At 41.5% G+C, this 18,921-nt stretch overlaps 1 protein-coding gene across 2 annotated transcripts in view; it reads left to right on the top strand.

Annotated features, from left to right (window-relative positions):
* The first annotated feature begins 2,973 nt into the window (after positions 1 to 2,973).
* LOC115139021 (intermediate filament family orphan 2-like) overlaps positions 2,974 to 18,921 on the top strand; it is a 66,269-nt gene continuing 50,321 nt past the window's right edge. For both annotated transcript variants that reach the window (XM_029676207.2, XM_029676200.2), the window contains exon 1: positions 2,974 to 3,948. In XM_029676207.2, the coding sequence (XP_029532067.1) occupies positions 3,446 to 3,948 (503 nt within the window). In that variant the 5' untranslated portion in view covers positions 2,974 to 3,445. The remainder of the gene's footprint in view (positions 3,949 to 18,921) is intronic.

The following is an 18,921-nucleotide window of genomic DNA, read 5'->3' as shown; positions in this document are numbered from 1 at the left end:
TTGTGCCCTCTTCACAACTGTCTTGGTATGTTTGGACCATGTTAGTTTGTTGGTGATGTGGACACCAAGAAACTTAAAGCTCTCAACCTGCTCCACTGCAGCCCCGTTGATGAGAAGGGGGGAATGATCGGTCCTCTTATTCCTGTAGTCAGGATCAGGCCTACCACTGTTGTGTCATCGGCAAACTTAATGATGGTGTTGGAGTCGTGCCTGGCCGTGCAGTCATGAGTGAACAGGGAGTACAGGAGGGGTCTGAGCATGCACCCCTGAGGGGCCCCTGTGTTGAGGTTCAGCGTGGTGGATGTGTTATTACACACGCTTGGATGTTGGTCCACACCCTCAGGTTCAAACTCTACAAGACAGCACTGCTATTCATTCCTTGGGAGACCTGCCAGCTCCAAGACCTCTCCATCACTGTTGACAACTGCGTTGTGTCAACCTCCCGACTGTGAAGAAACGTCAGACTGAGGTAGGCCGTCTTGGTGGATGTGCAATGAGGAGCCAGACAAGTATGCTAAGGTGCAATCTGCTATTAACACAGGACAGGAGAAAATATAGAGGACATGACAAGATGGGAATATCTCTCCTGTGTGTGCTGTTGCCTTGAGGAGGCATGGACAGAAGGTGGTAAAGCAAAAATAGTTTGTGGTTGTTTTAGTGTGGTAGTTGTGGTTGTGCTTTAGTAATCCACCGGGTGCGCTGTTGTGTTTGTTTATTTTCATTGTTGAAGTGTAACTGTTGAAAACTGTTGAAGTGTTAACACAGCCTCAGTTTGTGAAGATGAGATTTGATTTGATTTATTAGGATCCCCATTAGAAGATGCCAATGGCGACAGCTAGTCTTACTGGGGTCCGACACAATGAAAGACATTACAGACAAAAACAACTTTACAAATGACATTAACATGTATTGTGTGTGTGCATCTATCAGTTACATATACACTACTGGTCAACAGTTTTAGAACACCTACTCATTCAAGAGTTTTTCTTTATTTTCTTCAACGACAAACTACTTCCCTTTACCACCTTCTACATTGTAGAATAATAGTGAAGACAACAAAACTATGAAATTACACATAAACAAAAAAGTGCTAAACAAATCAAAACATATTTTATATTTGAAATTCTTCAAATAGCCACCCTTTGCCTTGATGACAGCTTTACACACTCTTGGCATTCTCTCAACCAGCTTCAGCTGGAATGCTTTTCTAACAGTCTTGAAGGAGCTCCCACAATGCTGACCACTTGTTGGCTGCTTTTCCTTCACTCTGCGGTCCTACTCATCCCAAACCATCTCATTTTGGTTGAGGTCAGGGGATTGTGGAGGCCAGGTCATCTGATGCAGCACTCCATCATTCTCATTCTTGGTAAAATAGCCCTTACACAGCCTGGAGGTGTGTTGGGTCATTATCCTGTTGACAAACAAATGATAGTCCCACTAAACCCAAAACAGATGGGATGGCGTACCGCTGCAAAATGCTGTGGTATTGCTTCAACCTCAGGAGGCTGAAGAAATTAGGCTTGTCACCAAAAGCACTCACAAACTTCTACAGATGCACAATCGAGAGCATCCTGGCGGGCTGTATCACCGCCTGGTACGGCAACTGCTCCGCCCTCAACCGTAAGGCTCTCCAGAGGGTAGTGAGGTCTGCACAACGCATCACCGGGGGCAAACTACCTGCCCTCCAGGACACCTACACCACCCGATGTTACAGGAAGGCCATAAAGATCATCAAGGACATCAACCACCCGAACCACTGCCTGTTCACCCCGCTATCATCCAGAAGGCGAGGTCAGTACAGGTGCATCAAAGCTGGGACCGAGAGACTGAAAAACAGCTTCTATCTCAAGGCCATCAGACTGTTAAACAGCCACCACTAACATTGAGTGGCTGCTGCCAACACACTGACACAACTCCAGCCACTTTAATAATGGGAATTGATGGGAAATTATGTAAATATATCACTAGCCACTTTAAACAATGCTACCTTATATAATGTTACTTAACCTACATTATTCATCTCATATGCATATGTATATACTGTACTCTAGATCAGACTGCATTCTTATGTCACTAGCCACTTTAACTATGCCACTTTGTTTACTTTGTCTACATACTCATCTCATATGTATATACTGTACTCGATACCATCTACTGTATGCTGCTCTGTACCATCACTCATTCATATATCCTTATGTACATATTCCTTATCCCCTTACACTGTGTACAAGACAGTAGTTTTGGAATTGTTAGTTAGATTACTTGTTGGTTATCACTGCATTGTCGGAACTAGAAGCACAAGCATTTCGCTACACTCGCATTAACATCTGCTAACCATGTGTATGTGACAAATAAAATATGATTTGATTTGATTTGATTTGATTTGGTAGCCAACATTGAATTGATGTCTGTGTCCAGTGGGATCTATCACACATCTTTTTTAGGACAACATTATACAGGCAGGTAGCTTAGTGTTTAGAGCATTGGGCCAGTAACGAAAGGTTGCTAGATCGAATCCCTGCCTGGAGCTGACAAGGTAAAATTCTGTCATCCTGCCCCTGAGGCAGTTTAAATCACTGTTCCTTGGCTGTCATTGTAAATAAAAATTTGTTCTTAACTGACTTGCAAAGTAAAAAAATAAATAATACTAATGATATTTTATTGCTTAATTTTAAACTTTAACAATGTGTTTTCTGCACAGGGTGACTGGGAGCTCTGAAGCCCAAAGCACAGAATTATGAGAGAAAATACAGTTCCTAAAATTGACATATTAGCCCACGAATTAGACAAGCCTACCTTGAAATAACAAATTGTGTCCACTTAAGGACATTCTTTGAAAGGCCTATGCATTTTGGGAGTACTGTGTGTGCGCGCGTGCTTGTGTTTTTGCACGTGAGGGTACGTGACAGAGAATGGGAGGGTTGATGCATACAGTGCCCAGTTTAGCAGTTTGCTTGAATGACCCAGCGGCGCCACAAAGAGGCAGGGGTAGGGCTGTAGACTAGTCTGTCATCACACCGCGGTACCAGAGTCCGGAGAAAGAAACGCGAATAGGAGCAAAGACAGTGAGTGTGTCTAGAGAGAATGGGAAAGGGAGAAACTGAGCGCATAGGCCTACAGCATCAGCAGCATCTGAAAAAGCAGAGGCAAACGCACGGTGTGTCATATTCCTGCGTATAACAGAGGAGGATGGAGACTTTCCCGTTGCGCCAGAGATCTGGACTGATAAGATTATATGTTTGTGGATAGCCTACCAATAGGAAAAGGTGTTTTCTGGAGGTTTGAGGACAGCGAAGGTCCATCACCTTCAACTGCCCCGTCAATCTAATTTCAAGGAGCCACATCATAAGAAACTACCTAGAGAACTGGCATTTTGGAGGATATGATCGGTTTTATTGTTCAATTCATGTAGCAAAACAAAAAACAAAAGGTTTTTATCATTTGTATGTTTACCAGTATGATGAACTCTTTTTTTGATTCTTCGTCTGCTGCTATGATTGATACAATTCCTGTCAGCGGTATGTCCACTGCTGGGACGGGCGCTGTAACCAGTGCGCTTCGAAATGATTTGGGGTCCAATATTCATGTCCTGAAGACTCTGAACCTGCGGTTTCGCTGTTTTCTTGCCAAAGTTCATGAATTAGAGCGGAGAAACAAATTATTAGAGAACCAACTGCAGCAAGCCTTGGATCAACAACGATACCAAGTATACACTCGTGAAGTAGCTGTCCAAACCGACTCTACTGAATCCCGACTACCTGGTACCATTTGGAGTTTCACGCACGTGAGAAGACACGGAGAGCGCTATGAGACTCTCCAGGGCCCTGGTGTATCCTGGAATCATCCGGACGGTGTTGGGGTCCAAATCGATACCATCACCCCAGAAATACGAGCTCTGTATAATGTGTTGGCTAAAGTCAAACGAGAGAGAGATGAATACAAGAGAAAGTAAGTAGCCTACCAACAAACTACTGCACTCTGACAGTGACATCAGTGCGCATTTTGAATTGCAGCAGTTATAGGCCTGACGGATTATTTTTTATTCAGGTAGGAATGAATGAAATACGCCATGGGTAGAGAAACTGCAACTCTCAATACCTCCCATTTCCCTATATTTTTTTAAAGAGGCAGTCAGCAGTTGAAACAATAACAAAGCCTTCTCATAGCCCCTGTTTCTGTAAAATGCAGAGGGATGGGGCTGGAGAAATTTAACCAAATTCATAGACAGAGCTATGGATGCAAGGACTGAACATACATTATATACAAACAATAGAGGCTATAAAGTGTTTAACATTGACTTTGTTTAGAAACATTGGAGTAAAACAAGCTGATATTTTGGGTTCTGATGGAGTACAACATTTGAACTGAGCTCAAATCAAATGTTATTTGTCAGATACACATGGTTAGCAGATGTTAATGTGAGTGCAGAGAAATGCTTGTACTTCTAGTTCCGACCATGCAGTAATATCTAACAAGTAATCTAACCTAACAATTTCACAACAACTACCTTATACACACAAGTGTAAAGGAATGAATAAGAATATGTACATAAAAATATATGATTGAGCGATGGCCCAAACGACATAGACAAGATGCAGTAGATGGTATAGAGTACAGTATATACATATGAGATGAGTCATGTAGGGTATGTAAACATTATATAAAGTGGCATTGTTTAAAGTGGCTAGTGATTTATTACATCCATTTTTTCATTATTAAAGTGGCTAGAGATGAGTCAGTATGTTGGCAGCAGCCACTCAATGTTAGTGATGGCTGTTTAACAGTTTGATGGCCTTGAGATAGAAGCTGTTTTTCAGTCTCTCGGTCCCCGCCTATACTGACATCGCTGTCTGGATGATAGCTGGGTGAACAGGCAGTGGCTCGGGTGGTTGTTGTCCTTGATGAACTTTTTGGCCTTCCTGTGACATTGGGTGGTGTAGGTGTCCTGGAGGGCAGGTAGTTTGCCCCCGGTGATGCGTTGTGCAGACCTCACTACCCTCTGGAGAGCCTTACGGTTGTGGGCGGGGCAGTTGCCGTACCAGGTGGTGATACAGCCCGACAGGATGCTCTCGCTTGTGCATCTGTAATGGTTTGTGAGTGTTTTTGGTGACAAGCCAAATTTCTTCAGCCTCCTGAGGTTGAAGAGGCGCTGTTGCACCTTCTTCACCACGCTGTCTGTGTGGGTGGACCATTTCAGTTTGTCCATGACGTGTACACCGAGGAACTTAAAAAACTTTCCAACTTCACTACTCTCCCGTCGATGTGGATAGGGGGCTGCTCCCTCTGCTGTTTCCTGAAGTCCACGATCATCTCCTTTGTTTTGTTGACATTGAGTGTGAGGTTATTTTCCTGACACCACACTCCGAGGGCCCTCACCTCCTCCCTGTAGGCCGTCTTGTCGTTGTTGGTAATCAAGCCTACCACTGTAGTGTCGTCTGCAAACTTGATGATTGATTTGGAGGCGTGCATGGCCACGCAGTCATGGGTGAACAGGGAGTACAGGAGAGGGCTCAGAACGCACCCTTGTGGGGCCCCAGTGTTGAGGATCAGCGGGGTGGAGATGTTGTTACCTACCCTCACCACCTGGGGGCGGCCCGTCAGGAAGTCCAGGACCCAGTTGCACAGGGCGGGGTCGAGACCCAGGGTCTCGAGCTTAATGAGGAGTTTGGAGGGTACTATGGTGTTAAATGCTGAGCTGTAGTCGATGAACAGCATTCTTACATAGGTATTGCTTTTGTCCAGATGGGTTAGGGCAGTGTGCAGTGGGATTGCGATTGTGTCTTCTGTGGACCTATTGGGGCAGTAAGCAAATTGGAGTGGGTCTAGGGTGTCAGGTAGGGTGGAGGTGATATGGTCCTTGACTAGTCTCTCAAAGCACTTCATGATGATGGAAGTGAGTGCTACAGGGCGATAGTCATTTAGCTCAGTTACCTTAGCTTTCTTGGGAACAGGAACAATGGTGGCTTTCTTGAAGCATGTGGGAACAGCAGACTGGGATAAGGATTGATTGATTATGTACGTAAACACACCAGGCAGCTGGTCTGCGCATGCTCTTGAGGATGAAGACATCGTGTTCCACGACAGGGCTGGTTTTCCTTTTGTAGTCTGTGATTGACTGTAGACCCTGGCACATACCTCTCGTGTCTGAGCCGTTGAATTGCGACTCTACTTTGTCTCTATACTGACGCGTAGCTTGTTTGATTGCCTTGCGGAGGGAATAGCTACACTGTTTGTATTCGGTCATGTTTCCGGTCACCTTGCCCTGATTGAAAGCAGTGGTTGGCACCTTCAGTTTTGCGTGGATGCTGCCATCAATCCACGGTTTCTGGTTGGAGAATGTTTTAATAGACGCTGTGGGTACAACATCACCGATGCACTTACTAATGAACTCGCTCACCGAATCAGCGTAGTCATCGATGTTATTGTCCGACGCTATGTAGAACATATCCCAGTCCACGATGCATTTATAAGTTATAATCTTCAAGAATCAATGGGTACATATCATTCATTTATAAATCAGAAAATGTATGTAGCAACTTCAGTTTGCCCCTTTAAAGGGGGGATGGATTCATTGCTTACCTGAAATCTTTGGCAGCCAAACAGCAAGCAACAAGGGTATTGCACCTCTTGCCAAAACCATGCAATTGCATTGCACAATCTACCTCCATGAAGTTTGAATTCAGGACAGATTTGTTGAAACCAGTTTCAAATATTTAATTGTCATCATGTTTAGTATGAACCATGATTGGTTGACCCATGAGCAGTTATGTGGCCTGTAGGCCAGAAGGTGCTGTTATCATGGTGAGATGATAGAAATGATAAAGAATATAGCTAAACGAAGCCAGAGGTCATACAGTATTGGTTTGCAGTGTTACTGGTACAGTAATAGATACAGCGAGAATGTTGAAACTAGAGGGTCTGAGGGAAAATAGTGGGCGCACTTCATTTAAATTGAACACTCATTTTAAACCTGATTACACTGTCTTAATGGAGTTCACCATGGTAGAATGGTTCATGGTGTGGATGTCCCATCCAACCCCCACTTCCTCTTTGCTCACACTAATGTCATTTCCCAAAGGATTCACTGCAGCCTCCCTGGCCCACGTCACAACTGGCCGGCATGGCTGGCTACTGCAGGAATCCCTGCCAATCGCCTCTGTATCCCCATGATTTAACCAGGGAAGGTTTAAATAACTGAACTAAGAGTTTGGCTTTGGAATAGACTCACTTCCATGTCCTCATAATGACTCACTGACACAGGATGATGAAGTCATGAACTGTGTTTAGTCATTTTTATTGAAACTTTATTTAACTATGCAAGTCAGTTAAGAACAAATTCTTATTTACAATGACGGCCGTAGGTAGCCTAGTGGAGGGTGATCTTATTGGTAAAGTAGACAATTTGTAACTCTGCTACAAATGACCGACAAGGCATGGGACAATCTTGCAAAGATCAGCTCACATTATGTTTGGGAGGTACCAGCTCCATGTACTTTAGACATTTCTGCAGTTAAGATAAAAAAAATGTCCTATGCCCAATGTTTCCATTGCTAAATTAGGGAGTCAGTAGCTGTCAGTTGAGGGCCCAGATATACCCCTGTCAGAACCACACGTGGAGTCATACATTTAACTGTTAGGCTTCAGACACTATTCATGTTCTTTAGATGCATCTCAGAAAATAGAATAGCAATTCATTATGAGAGGCAAGATTCCATGGATGGAACATTCAAGAATGCATGATGACAAGTCAACTGAGTAGAATATGCTGTCAAAAGACTGGCCTAATAGCCCACTAACTGTAGCCACCCTTTTCTCCACCCCTCCCTGTCTCATGCAGACTGCTTTGTAAAGCTTATTCAATCCTACTGGAGAGGCCCTGTACCTTCGGCCTAGTGTGCTGATTTAATTAATCTTTTTGAGTGTGGACACACCATGAGATGGATTCCCAAAGTATTCATATGTTTATAATCTGCTTCTTTACAATGCAACCTTCCCAAATCCGGCGTCCATTTTGTAAGCTTCAGGAAAAACAGAATGATTTGTCACCAGCCATCACGTTACACAATATTGATATACTGTGTCTATGGAATTAGTGTGGACAGGATTTATTAGATTTTTTTCATACCAGATTTGGGAAACTAAGTATCTGTAGAGACATGGCAAGAAGTAATCAATTTACTTATGTTAAACATGTCATAACAGAATTTGTTATCACATGTTATCACATGCTTTAAATATTGCCTGTTCCCCCCCCCCCCCCCCCAGGGAACAATAAAGATGAACTTCTTTCTAAATTGCTTAGTGCTCAGTTGCATAACGTTCATTGTTTTGCAGTTGTGCAACAGTCTCTATTATTTCTCGGTCGAAAAGTTTCATGCCAGATTTGAGAAAGAGCCTTACCTCTTATCTGATTTTATAACAGACTTTTGCAACACTGTCTGAGCAGGACATACTGTACATATAGATATACAATCAATTATTTTGACATTTTATTTTGGGGGATGCAAACACACACACGCAGTACATAGTCCCATGGATGGATGATAGGCTCAGTTAATCAGTGAGACATATTTGATTGATTTATTTAACCTTTATTTGATCACGGAAGACATATGGAGACCTAGGTCTCTTTTACAAATGTGCCCTGTATATACACCATAAATATATACATTATAACTAAACTACATATTACACACATATACAGTTGAAGTCGGACGTTCACATACACCTTAGCGAAATACATTTAAACTCAGTTTTCCACAATTCCTGACATTTAATACTCGTAAAAATGTCCCTGTCTTGGGTCAGTTAGGATCACAACTTTATTTTAAGAATTTGAAATGAATAAAAGGCACAGTCAACTTAGTGTATGTAAACTTCTGACCCACTGGAATTGTGATACACTGAATTATAAGTGAAAATATCTGTCTGTAAACAATTGTTGGAAAGATTACTTGTGTCATGCACAAAGTAGTGTTCTAACCGACTTGCCAAACTATAGTTTGTTAACGAGACATTTGTGGAGTGGTTGAAAAACAAGTTTTAATGACTCGAACCTAAGTGTATGTAAACTGCCGACTTCAACTGTATATATATATATATATATATATACTGTATCACAATTCCAGTACGTCAAAAGTTTTACATACACTAAGTTGACTGTGCCTTTAAACAGCTTGACAAATTCCAGAAAATGATGTCATGGCTTTAGAAGCTTCTGATAGGCTAATTGACATAATTTGAGACAATTGGAGGTGTACCTGTGGATGTATTTCGAGACATACCTTCAAACTCAGTGCCTCTTGCTTGACATCATGGGAAAATCAAAAGGAAACAGCCAAGACCTCAGAAAAAACATTGTGGACCTCCACAAGTCTGGTTCATCCTTGGGAGCAATTTCCAAACTCCTGAAGGAACCATGTTCATCTTTACAAACAATAGTACGCAAGTATAAACACCATGAGACCACGCAGCCGTCATGCCGCTCAGGAACGAGACGTGTTCTGTCTCCTAGAGATGAACGTTCTTTGATGCGAAAAGTGCAAATCAATCTCAGAACAACAGCAAAGAACCTTGTGAAGATGCTGGAGGAAACAGGTACAAAATTATCTATATCCACAGTAAAACGAGTCCTATATCAACATAACCTTAAAGGCCACTCAGCAAGGAAGAACCTATTGCTCCAAAACCGCCATAAAAAAGCCAGACTACGTTTTGCAACTGCACATGGGGACAAAGATTGTACTTTTTGGAGAAATGTCCTCTGGTCTGATGAAACAAAAATAGAACTGTTTGGCCATAATGACCATTGTTATGTTTGGAGGAAAAAGGGGGAGGCTTGCAAGCCGGAGACCACCATCCCAACCGTGAAGCCCGGGGGTGGCCGCATCATGTTGTGGGGGTGCTTTGCTGCAGGAGGGACTGGTGCACTTCACCAAATAGATGGCATCATGAGGAATTATGTGGATATATTGAAGCAACATCTCAAGACATCAGTCAGGAAGTTAAAGCTTGGTTGCAAATGAATCTTTCAAATGGAAAATGACCCCAAGCATACTTCCAATGTTATGGCAAAATGTCTTCAGGACAACAACGTCAAGGTATTGGAGTGGCCATCAATCACAAAGCCCTAACCTCAATCCCATAGAACATTTTTGGGCAGAACTGAAAATGTGTTTGCGAGCAAGGAGGCCTACAAACTTGACTCAGTTACACCAGCTCTGTCAGGAGGAATGGGCCAAAATTCACCCAAATTATTGTGGGAAGCTTGTGGAAGGCTACCTGAAACGTTTGACAGAAGTTAAACAATTTAAAGGCAATGCTACCAAGTACTAACTGAGTGTATGTAAACTTCTGACCCACTGGGAAAGTGATGAAAGAAATAAAAGCTGAAAGAAATAATTCTCTCTACTATTATTCTGACATTTCATATTCTTAAAATATAGTGGTGATCCTAACTGACCTAAGACAGGGACATTTTACTAGGATTAAATGTCAGGAATTGTGAAAATCTATGTTCAAATGTATTTGGCTAAGGTGTATGTAAACTTCCGACTTCAACTGTATATACTACCGGTCAAAAGTTTTCGAACACTTACTCATTCAAGGGTTTTTCTATATTTGACTATTTTCTACATTGTATAATAATAGTGAAGACATCAAAACTACTAAATAACATATGGAATCATGTAGTAACCAAAAAAGTGTTTAACAAAACAAAATATATGTTATATTTGAGATTCTTCACATAGCTACCCTTTGCCTTGATGACAGTTAACCACATGTGTGGCATTCTCTCAACCAGCTTCATGAGGTAGTCACTTGGAAAGCATTTCAATGAACAGGTGTGCCTTCTTAAAAATGTATGCGTTTGAGCCAATCAGTTGTGTTGTGACAAGGTAGGTAAATTTCTTCAACAAATGATCAGGTCTATATAATTATCAAACATGCATTAGTAATGGAAAGGAAACAGACTATTTTTTTTAAGTATTAAAAAAGACTTCTTTAGCAATACAATTTGGAGGCAGAAGTTGGTACAGAGTTCAGTATATGATACTTTCTTCCCAAGTTCTGCAAAATGTCTAAGACATCCAGTAACTCATATAGCCTCCCCAATCACCCTTACGTAACTTTCCCTGGCAACAACATTTTAATAAATCTGACCTCCCCCTGACAGCAGGAACCATCTTATCAGCAAGTAAAAACTCTTTGACCAAAACTTGACCTTTCATCACAAGTATAGGGTCATGACAAGGTGAACGAGTGTAAGCATCTTCTGACAGGGGGCTGGTTTCATCAGGTCTGTGGCAACCTCAGAAAACCAGATAACCATGGTGGGATCCAGAAAGGAGAAGTCTGAATGTAGTTGCCTTCTGATAGTGTCTGAAGGTCACACCACTCAACAACAGGTTTTAACACACACACACACACACACACAGAGGTCTCCTTAAGAGGAGACCTTACGTTTTATCATAACATCATTTATTAACCCCTTAAAAGGTATAAGGCCTTGGTTTAACCCTCTTCATTCCCCCCTTTGAGGCTACCAGGCCTCAACAAAAGCAAAGCAACTCAAGTATAGTAATTATAAGAATCATACATAAAAGGTGTATTAGATTGCAAGCAATCCTCAGGAGATTGAGGATAGAAATAAGGGTCTGGGGGATGAGAATCATGAAGCATAAACATGCCTGGCATGGCCTTATGAAAACAACTTCAATCCAAAATGTCCTAGTTTATCTTTCAACCACCCAAAAAGGAACCAGGAGTCTTCTATTGTGAGGGTGTAGGTGTCAGCCAACTGTTAATTCTTTCCAAATCTCAGTCATATTATCAGAGGAGTCAGGGAGAAGCATAACACAGTCAGTGGGGGAAATATAATTTAGGGTCCGGCAATATCCCCCCTCCTTATCCAGGATGTAGTCTAATGCATAGCCTGGCTGTAACAGCTTTAAGATTCTGAACATCAGTAGAAAGAAGGGCAAAACCAGCAATAGTCAAATTCATATGGGCCTGCATGGTGATGTTGTTAATCCAATCACCTAACACTTTAATTCCAACCCCTGGGAAGAGTGCCAATTCGAACGGTTCACCATTGCTAAGAGAAAATCTACTAGCCAAGCCATTATCTGCCATTGCTCATTTCACATGGAAACTACGGTGCGCTGTGGAGTTAGGCTTAGTCTTCAATAGGGTCAGCAGGGGTATGGTTGCGACTTGAATTTGAGTTTGGCCTAAATAACAGCAACCATCCCACACATTAGGCAATTCTAAGAAGCCATTGTCACCGCAAACCCACATAAACCCATTAGGAGCTCTCAATCCCTATAACCCTATAACGGATATCGGTATTCCAGTTTTAGAGTCAGAGAAGGTTAATGCATAATTCATATTAAGGGAAGGTTCGGTAGTTGGTGGCACACCCACGTAACACCTACAGCTGTCTGAAACGCCCATGGTAACACTACCTCTACCACAAAGACAAAGCTAGGGTTCGGTTACAGGTCTCAAATTATTCAAGACAGGTTCTCTCTTGTTATTTCCAATTGCCAAAGGCAGTGGATGAATGGGATATTTAGGACATTCAATAGCAGAGGAGACATTATATAACTTAGAGGCATACTTACTACCCCTAAACATAAGGGTGGGTCCTAGACTAAGGCTCTGGATGGACCCATTACTGGGGAGTATATTTCTCATTCTGGCACATGGATTGGTAAACTGACCAGAAACCTTATGAGAGCCAATAGTATGGTTAATCGTGGTGGAATACTCTTTGGAGACATATAATTGGATGCATCTGGGTTGATTCCTAGCTGTCTTAACTTGTTGGAGGATGTATGAGAGGACACTGCATGCGATAGACGTACTTAGCAATGTGACTACAATTTATCCAAACAATTCATTCTGACTGAGTTTGTGAAAAATTACTACATACGAACCACTAGGTGTGGCTTGTCGGCTCAGGTTCTGAACCATTTTTACCCATTGGTTACTGGTTTTCAATTGATTCCTTTGGATCTCTATTCCCCCCAACAGAGGCTGCTAGTGGATGAAAAGAAGTATCAAAAACATGTACCTCAATGGTTTAGCCCAAGTTTTATTTTTGACAATGTAACCATAGTGGTCATGTGTAACAACATCTGGGTCTGGGTGTGCACTCTTATCTGTTATGATGGTTGGGGCGTCTTTTGGCAGCGTGATAGGTGGTGCCACTCCTGGCGCTCCTAAACCTTTACTGCTGTGAGCATTGCTGCGATGACCTGGTATGGACCCATCCATCTGGGGTGGTTCCATTTTAGTTTGTGGACCTTTTAGCTTGATCCATTCTCCAACGTCAACAGGTAGGCTGTCTGGGTCACCCTGTTCTGGAACTTCCTGGGCCTTCCTGTATTGAGAATACAAAGATCTAACAGCATGGGTTAGTTCCTTCATATGTTTACCCAAATCATCACCCAGTGCAGTCAGGTCAGTCAGTTTTGAAGTCATTGGTCTGTGTAAAGGAACGTTCATTGGACGGTCAGTTAAGAGGTCATGTGCGCTAAGCCCTGTTCCGCGGTTTATACTTTTGCTCATTTTCACCAAGACTAAGGGGAGACACTCTACCCATGACGTTCCTGTGGAGTGGCATGCTTTGGCAAGCCCCCCTTTTATGGTTTGATTAGCCCTCTCAGTAATCACGTTACTTTGTGGGTGGTAGATAAAAAACTAACTTCTAATCTATCCCCAATTGGGCAGCCACCTGTGCAACCACATCTTGTGTGAAATGGGTGTCATTGTCTGCAGAAAGAACTTCCGGAATACCAAATCTAGGGATAATTTCCCTTACCGGAAGTTTTGCTACCGTTTTAGCATCACATTGAACAGTTGGAAAAGCTTCAACCCACCTGGTAAATCAAGAAAGGTTGACTGTGTCACGCCCTGGTCTAAGTATTTTGTGTTTTCTTCATGTATTGGGTCAGGCCAGGGTGTGGCATAGAGTTTTTGTATTGTGGTGTGTTTTGTCTTGGGATTTTGGAATGTGTGTATAGTGGGATTGTAGCTTAGTGGGGTGTTCTAGGAGAGTCTATGAAGTGGTTCTCAATCAGGTTAGTAGACACTTGTATAGGCTATTTTCGGTTTTCGTTTTTGTAGTGTTAGTGTTTTGTTGTGTGTTACGTTTGTTTATTAAAGATGAATCACAATAGACACGCTGCAGTTTGGTCCGACTCTCCTTCACCATTAGAAAGCCGTTACAGACTGAATAATCTGATTACCAATGCTTAGAGAAAGGCACAATCAGGTTTTTTATTTAAAACAAGCCATCTGTAAATCTTAGCTTCTTAATTAACCAGCTCATTTATATGTTTTTAAACGTCAAATCCATATCAATCCAAATGCCAAAGTATTCATATGCGGGAACACGTTCGATTGGAGAACCACCTAATGAGTGAACATGTAGTTCATCTGAAACAATGTATTTATTTTTAAGTTTTAAATCAGCAAGGGATTCCTGCACTGCTATAAAATCTGACTGTAGTTTTGACACAGTTGGGGCAATAGCATACATAAAAGTATCATCCGCATATAGATGAAATTGAATTTTTTTAACAGATTGATGGTGTCAATGGTGTTTATATAAATATTGACGAAAACCCCTGTGGGACACCTTTATATACTTCAATAAATTCAGATGGCCTGAGTTCTGTCACTAAGATAATCATGAAACCATAAACAGGCGTCAGAGCTCAGACCTATCGAGGACAGTTTATTTAATGAAATAGCATGATCAACATTATCAAAAGCATTTGACAGGTCCACAAACAAAGCAGCACATTTAATTTTAGTGTCTAAAGCATTCGCTCATCTGAGCTATCTTTGTTGCAGGTGCATGATAACAGTTGAATAAGATGAGAAAAAATAAGAAACCCGCACACTGCTCTGTCTAGTATCACTGCTCTTTATTAAGCTCTACATATCGGCCTCAAGGCCTTCGTCAGAGCTTTTGTGTCTAAAGCATTGACAAGATCATTAACAACTAAAGTGTTTGCTGTAATAGTGCAATGCCCAGGCCTAAACCCGATAGATTTATATTATAAATACATTTCTCAGATATAAAAAAGCAAAGTTGTGCATTTACCAAGGATTCAAGAATCTTAGCTAGAAAAGGAAGCCTTGAAATGGGACGATAATTATTAAGATCTCTACTATCCCGCCCTTTTGGAGTGGCAGCACGAGATGATTTTGGAATATTTCCTGATAATGGTAATTAAAAAATGTGGGTTATTGAGCCAACAATGATGGTCGCTGCACAGTTAAGCAGACTGGGAACCAATTGTTCGGTCCCTGTGGATTTATTGTTATTATTTATTGTCTATTGCTAGCAAAGCATCCAGGACTTATTTTTCTGTAAATAGCCTAAAAGAAAAGCTTTGACTATAATTTCTCTAATCATTCAGCAAGTTTCGTCTATCAGTATCCAGCCCAATATCATTGTGAATAGACTTAGAAGTTATTTAAAAGAGAGAGCCCGCTTAAATAAAATTGTGATTTACAGTGCCTTGCAAAAGTATTCATCCCCCTTGGCGTTTTTCCTATTTTGTTGCATTACAACCTGTAATTTAAATGGATTTTTATTTGGATTCCATGTAATGGACATACACAAAATAGTCCAAAGTGGTGAAGTGAAATGAAAAAAATAACTTGTTTCAAAAAATACAAATGGAAAATGGAAAAGTGGTGCGTGCATATGCATTCACCCCCTTTGCTATGTAGCCCCTAAATAAGATCTGGTGCAACCAAATAAAGTCCACCTGTGTGCAATCTAAGTGTCACATGATCTGTCACATGGTCTCACTATATATACACCTGTTCTGAAAGGCCCCAGAGTCTGCAACACCACTAAGCAAGGGGTATCACCAAGCAAGCGGCACCATGAAGACCAATAAGCTCCCCAAACAGGGCAGTGACAAAGTTGTGGAGAAGTACAGATCAGGGTTGGGTTATAAAAAAATATCAGAAACTTTGAACATCCCACGGAGCACCATTAAAGCAATTGTTAAAAAACTGAAATAATATGGCACCACAACAAACCTGCCAAGAGAGGGCCGCCCATCAAAACTCACAGACCAGGCAAGGAGGGCATTAATCAGAGAGGCAACAAAGAGACAAAATATAACCCTGAAGGAGCTGCAAAGCTCCACAGCAGATATTGGAGTATCTGTCCATCTGACAACTTTAAGCTGTACATTCCACAGAGCTGGGCAAGAGTGGAATAGTGGACAGAGAAAAGCCATTGCTTAAAGAAAAAAATAAGAAAACACATTTGGTGTTCACCAAAAGGCATGTGAGAGACTCCCGAAACACTTTGAAAAAAGTACTCTGGTCAGATGAGACTAAAATTGAGCTTATTGGCCATCAAGGAAAATGCTATGTCTGGCGCAAACCCAACACCTCTCACCACCCTGAGAACACCATCCCCACAGTGAAGCATGGTGGTGGCAGCATCATGCTGTGGGGATGTTTTTACATCGTCAGGGACTGTGAAACTGGTCAAAATTGAAGGAATGATGGATGGCGCTAAATACAGGGACATTCTTGAGGGAAACCTGTTTCAGTCTTCCAGAGATTTGAGACTGAGACGGAGGTTCACCTTCCAATAGGACAATGACCGTAAGCATACTGCTAAAACAACACCAGTGGTTTAAGAGGAAACAATTAAATGTATTGGAATGGCCTAGTCAAGGCCCAGACCTCAATCCAATTAAGAATCTGTGGTATGACTTAAAGATTGCTGTACACCAGTGGAACCCATCCAACTTGAAGGAGCTAGAGAAGATTTGCCTTGAAGAATGGGCAAAAATCCCAGTGGCTAGATGTGCCAAGCTTATAGAGACATACCCAAAGAGACTTGCAGCTATAATTTCTGCAAAAGGTGGCTCTACAAAAAGAAAATCCATTTTAATTCCAGGTTGTAGGGCAATAAAATAGGAAAAATGCCAAGGGGGTGAATACTTTCGCAAGCCACTGTAATTCATCAATGATGACCTTTTTTGAGGCCAGTGTCTGAATTCATTTGTTGTGGCAGAGAGGAGGAAGTAGAACCCTTCAGGGATTTGACAGTTTTCCAGAATTTGGCTGCCATTAGAATCCAAAAGAGTGATTACATAATAATCAGATTGAGCCTTTGTGATTGGATCACTTACACAGGGATTCATCAGTTGCTTAAAAGCTTGCCAGTCCGGGCCTAAGCCTGTGTTCCTGGCCTTGACCCAAGCAGAATGAGTTCTGATAATTCCGGAGTGTACCAGGCATTTCATCTACCTTTAACTCTTTATTTTCTGAAGGGAGCATGATTATCCACAAAAGTATTGAAGACATTTGCAAAAAGGCACAAAGCTAAATCAGGTTCAGGGATACCTGAAATACAATCAAGGTCACTAAAATAACGATCATGTAAAAAAGCCTGTTCAATGAAGTTTTTGAACTTCCTCTTTGCGGTGACACAAGGCTTATGGTCACTAATGTCTTGGGCGAAGACACCAATAGAAACATATTTCTCTGGTGTATTCATTAAAATAAGATCAATCAGAGTTGACTTTGGGCTGTGTAGGCAAGTCACAAACTGGGTTAAGTTTTGATCATTACATGTCTTTTAGGTTGTCTGAAGCCTGCAATTTCCAATAATAATAATAATAATAATACATTCTGATTGAATAAAAGAAGATAAACTAGTTAACTCCTCGAGTGCACAAAGGTTTTCCCGAGGGAGGATGGTAAAGGCCCCTATAACAGTTATGGATACATTCTTCCCCAGACAAAAGCTTAAAGATATTGGCTACATTATTTTGGCAAGGGAAATGGATTTCAGTAAAGAGACAGTGAAATAATTTTTTATAAGAATGGCCACTCCACCACCTCTACCCTGTCTGTCATCACTGAACACATTATAACCCTCAATATTAATATCAGTGTCCAGAATGTCCCCAGAGAGCCAAGTTTCAGTCAACACCAGAATGTCTGGATTTGTCTGCATAGCCTAAATCTTAATGTAATCCAGTTTAGAAAGTCAGCTTTTCAGATGCATCAACCCAGGTCCTTTAAGATTTTAAAGACACATGTGGTCTCCATCTCAAACAAGCTACGTTCAATAGGTGGTTACAGGCCCTGTCTGATATTGATATAGTTGGTATGGCTATAAGATTGCATAGAACTGCACAATTTGGTCTGTCCCTATTAGTAACAGAGGATGGAGTAGAAATTAAAATAACTTTTCCAAAGTTAGGCCCATTGGGCCTGAGGCCACAGCCAATTTCAATATGAGGAACTCTCTGAGTAACCAGTGATGGAATGTTATATACTGACTTACATGGGCCTTGGTTGCTATAGTGGAACAGCCCAAGCCCTCTAGGTGATTTGAAAACCGAGGGGGTATTCAAGTTTATGGAATTCACATTTGAACTTAAAGCACTAGGTGAGCAGACTACAGTGGGCTTCTCTTTTGAGATAACAATAGCATGCTGGAATATATGGACAGGAAGGTCTTTCATGTTGAAAAATTAGAATAGAAAGATAGGTGACCAGGATTATTGCCAGTGCCCCAGTTCAGATGCTGAATGTCATCCATAATACCAAAGCAATGGTTGAGGATAAGAACCATAAACATAGAAAACTATTTTTATTTTATTTTTTACTAGGCAAGTCAGTTAAGAACTAATTCTTATTTTCAATGATGGCCTAGGAACAGTGGGTTAACTGCCTGTTCAGGGGCAGAATGACAGATTTGTACCTTGTCAGCTCTGGGAATTGAACCTTTTGGTTACTACTCCAACACTCTTACCACTAGGCTACCCTGCCGCCTATAATGAAAATTGCATTTGAACTCCATCCCAATCACTGACACGGGAGAGACAGAGGGAGAGAGAGAGAAAAGCAATGTCCTTG

This window comes from Oncorhynchus nerka, linkage group LG2 (assembly GCF_034236695.1).
Source record: "Oncorhynchus nerka isolate Pitt River linkage group LG2, Oner_Uvic_2.0, whole genome shotgun sequence".
Lineage (NCBI taxonomy): Eukaryota > Metazoa > Chordata > Actinopteri > Salmoniformes > Salmonidae > Oncorhynchus > Oncorhynchus nerka.
Note: the sequence above shows the minus strand (reverse complement) of the source record. Positions and strands in the feature narration are given on the sequence as shown.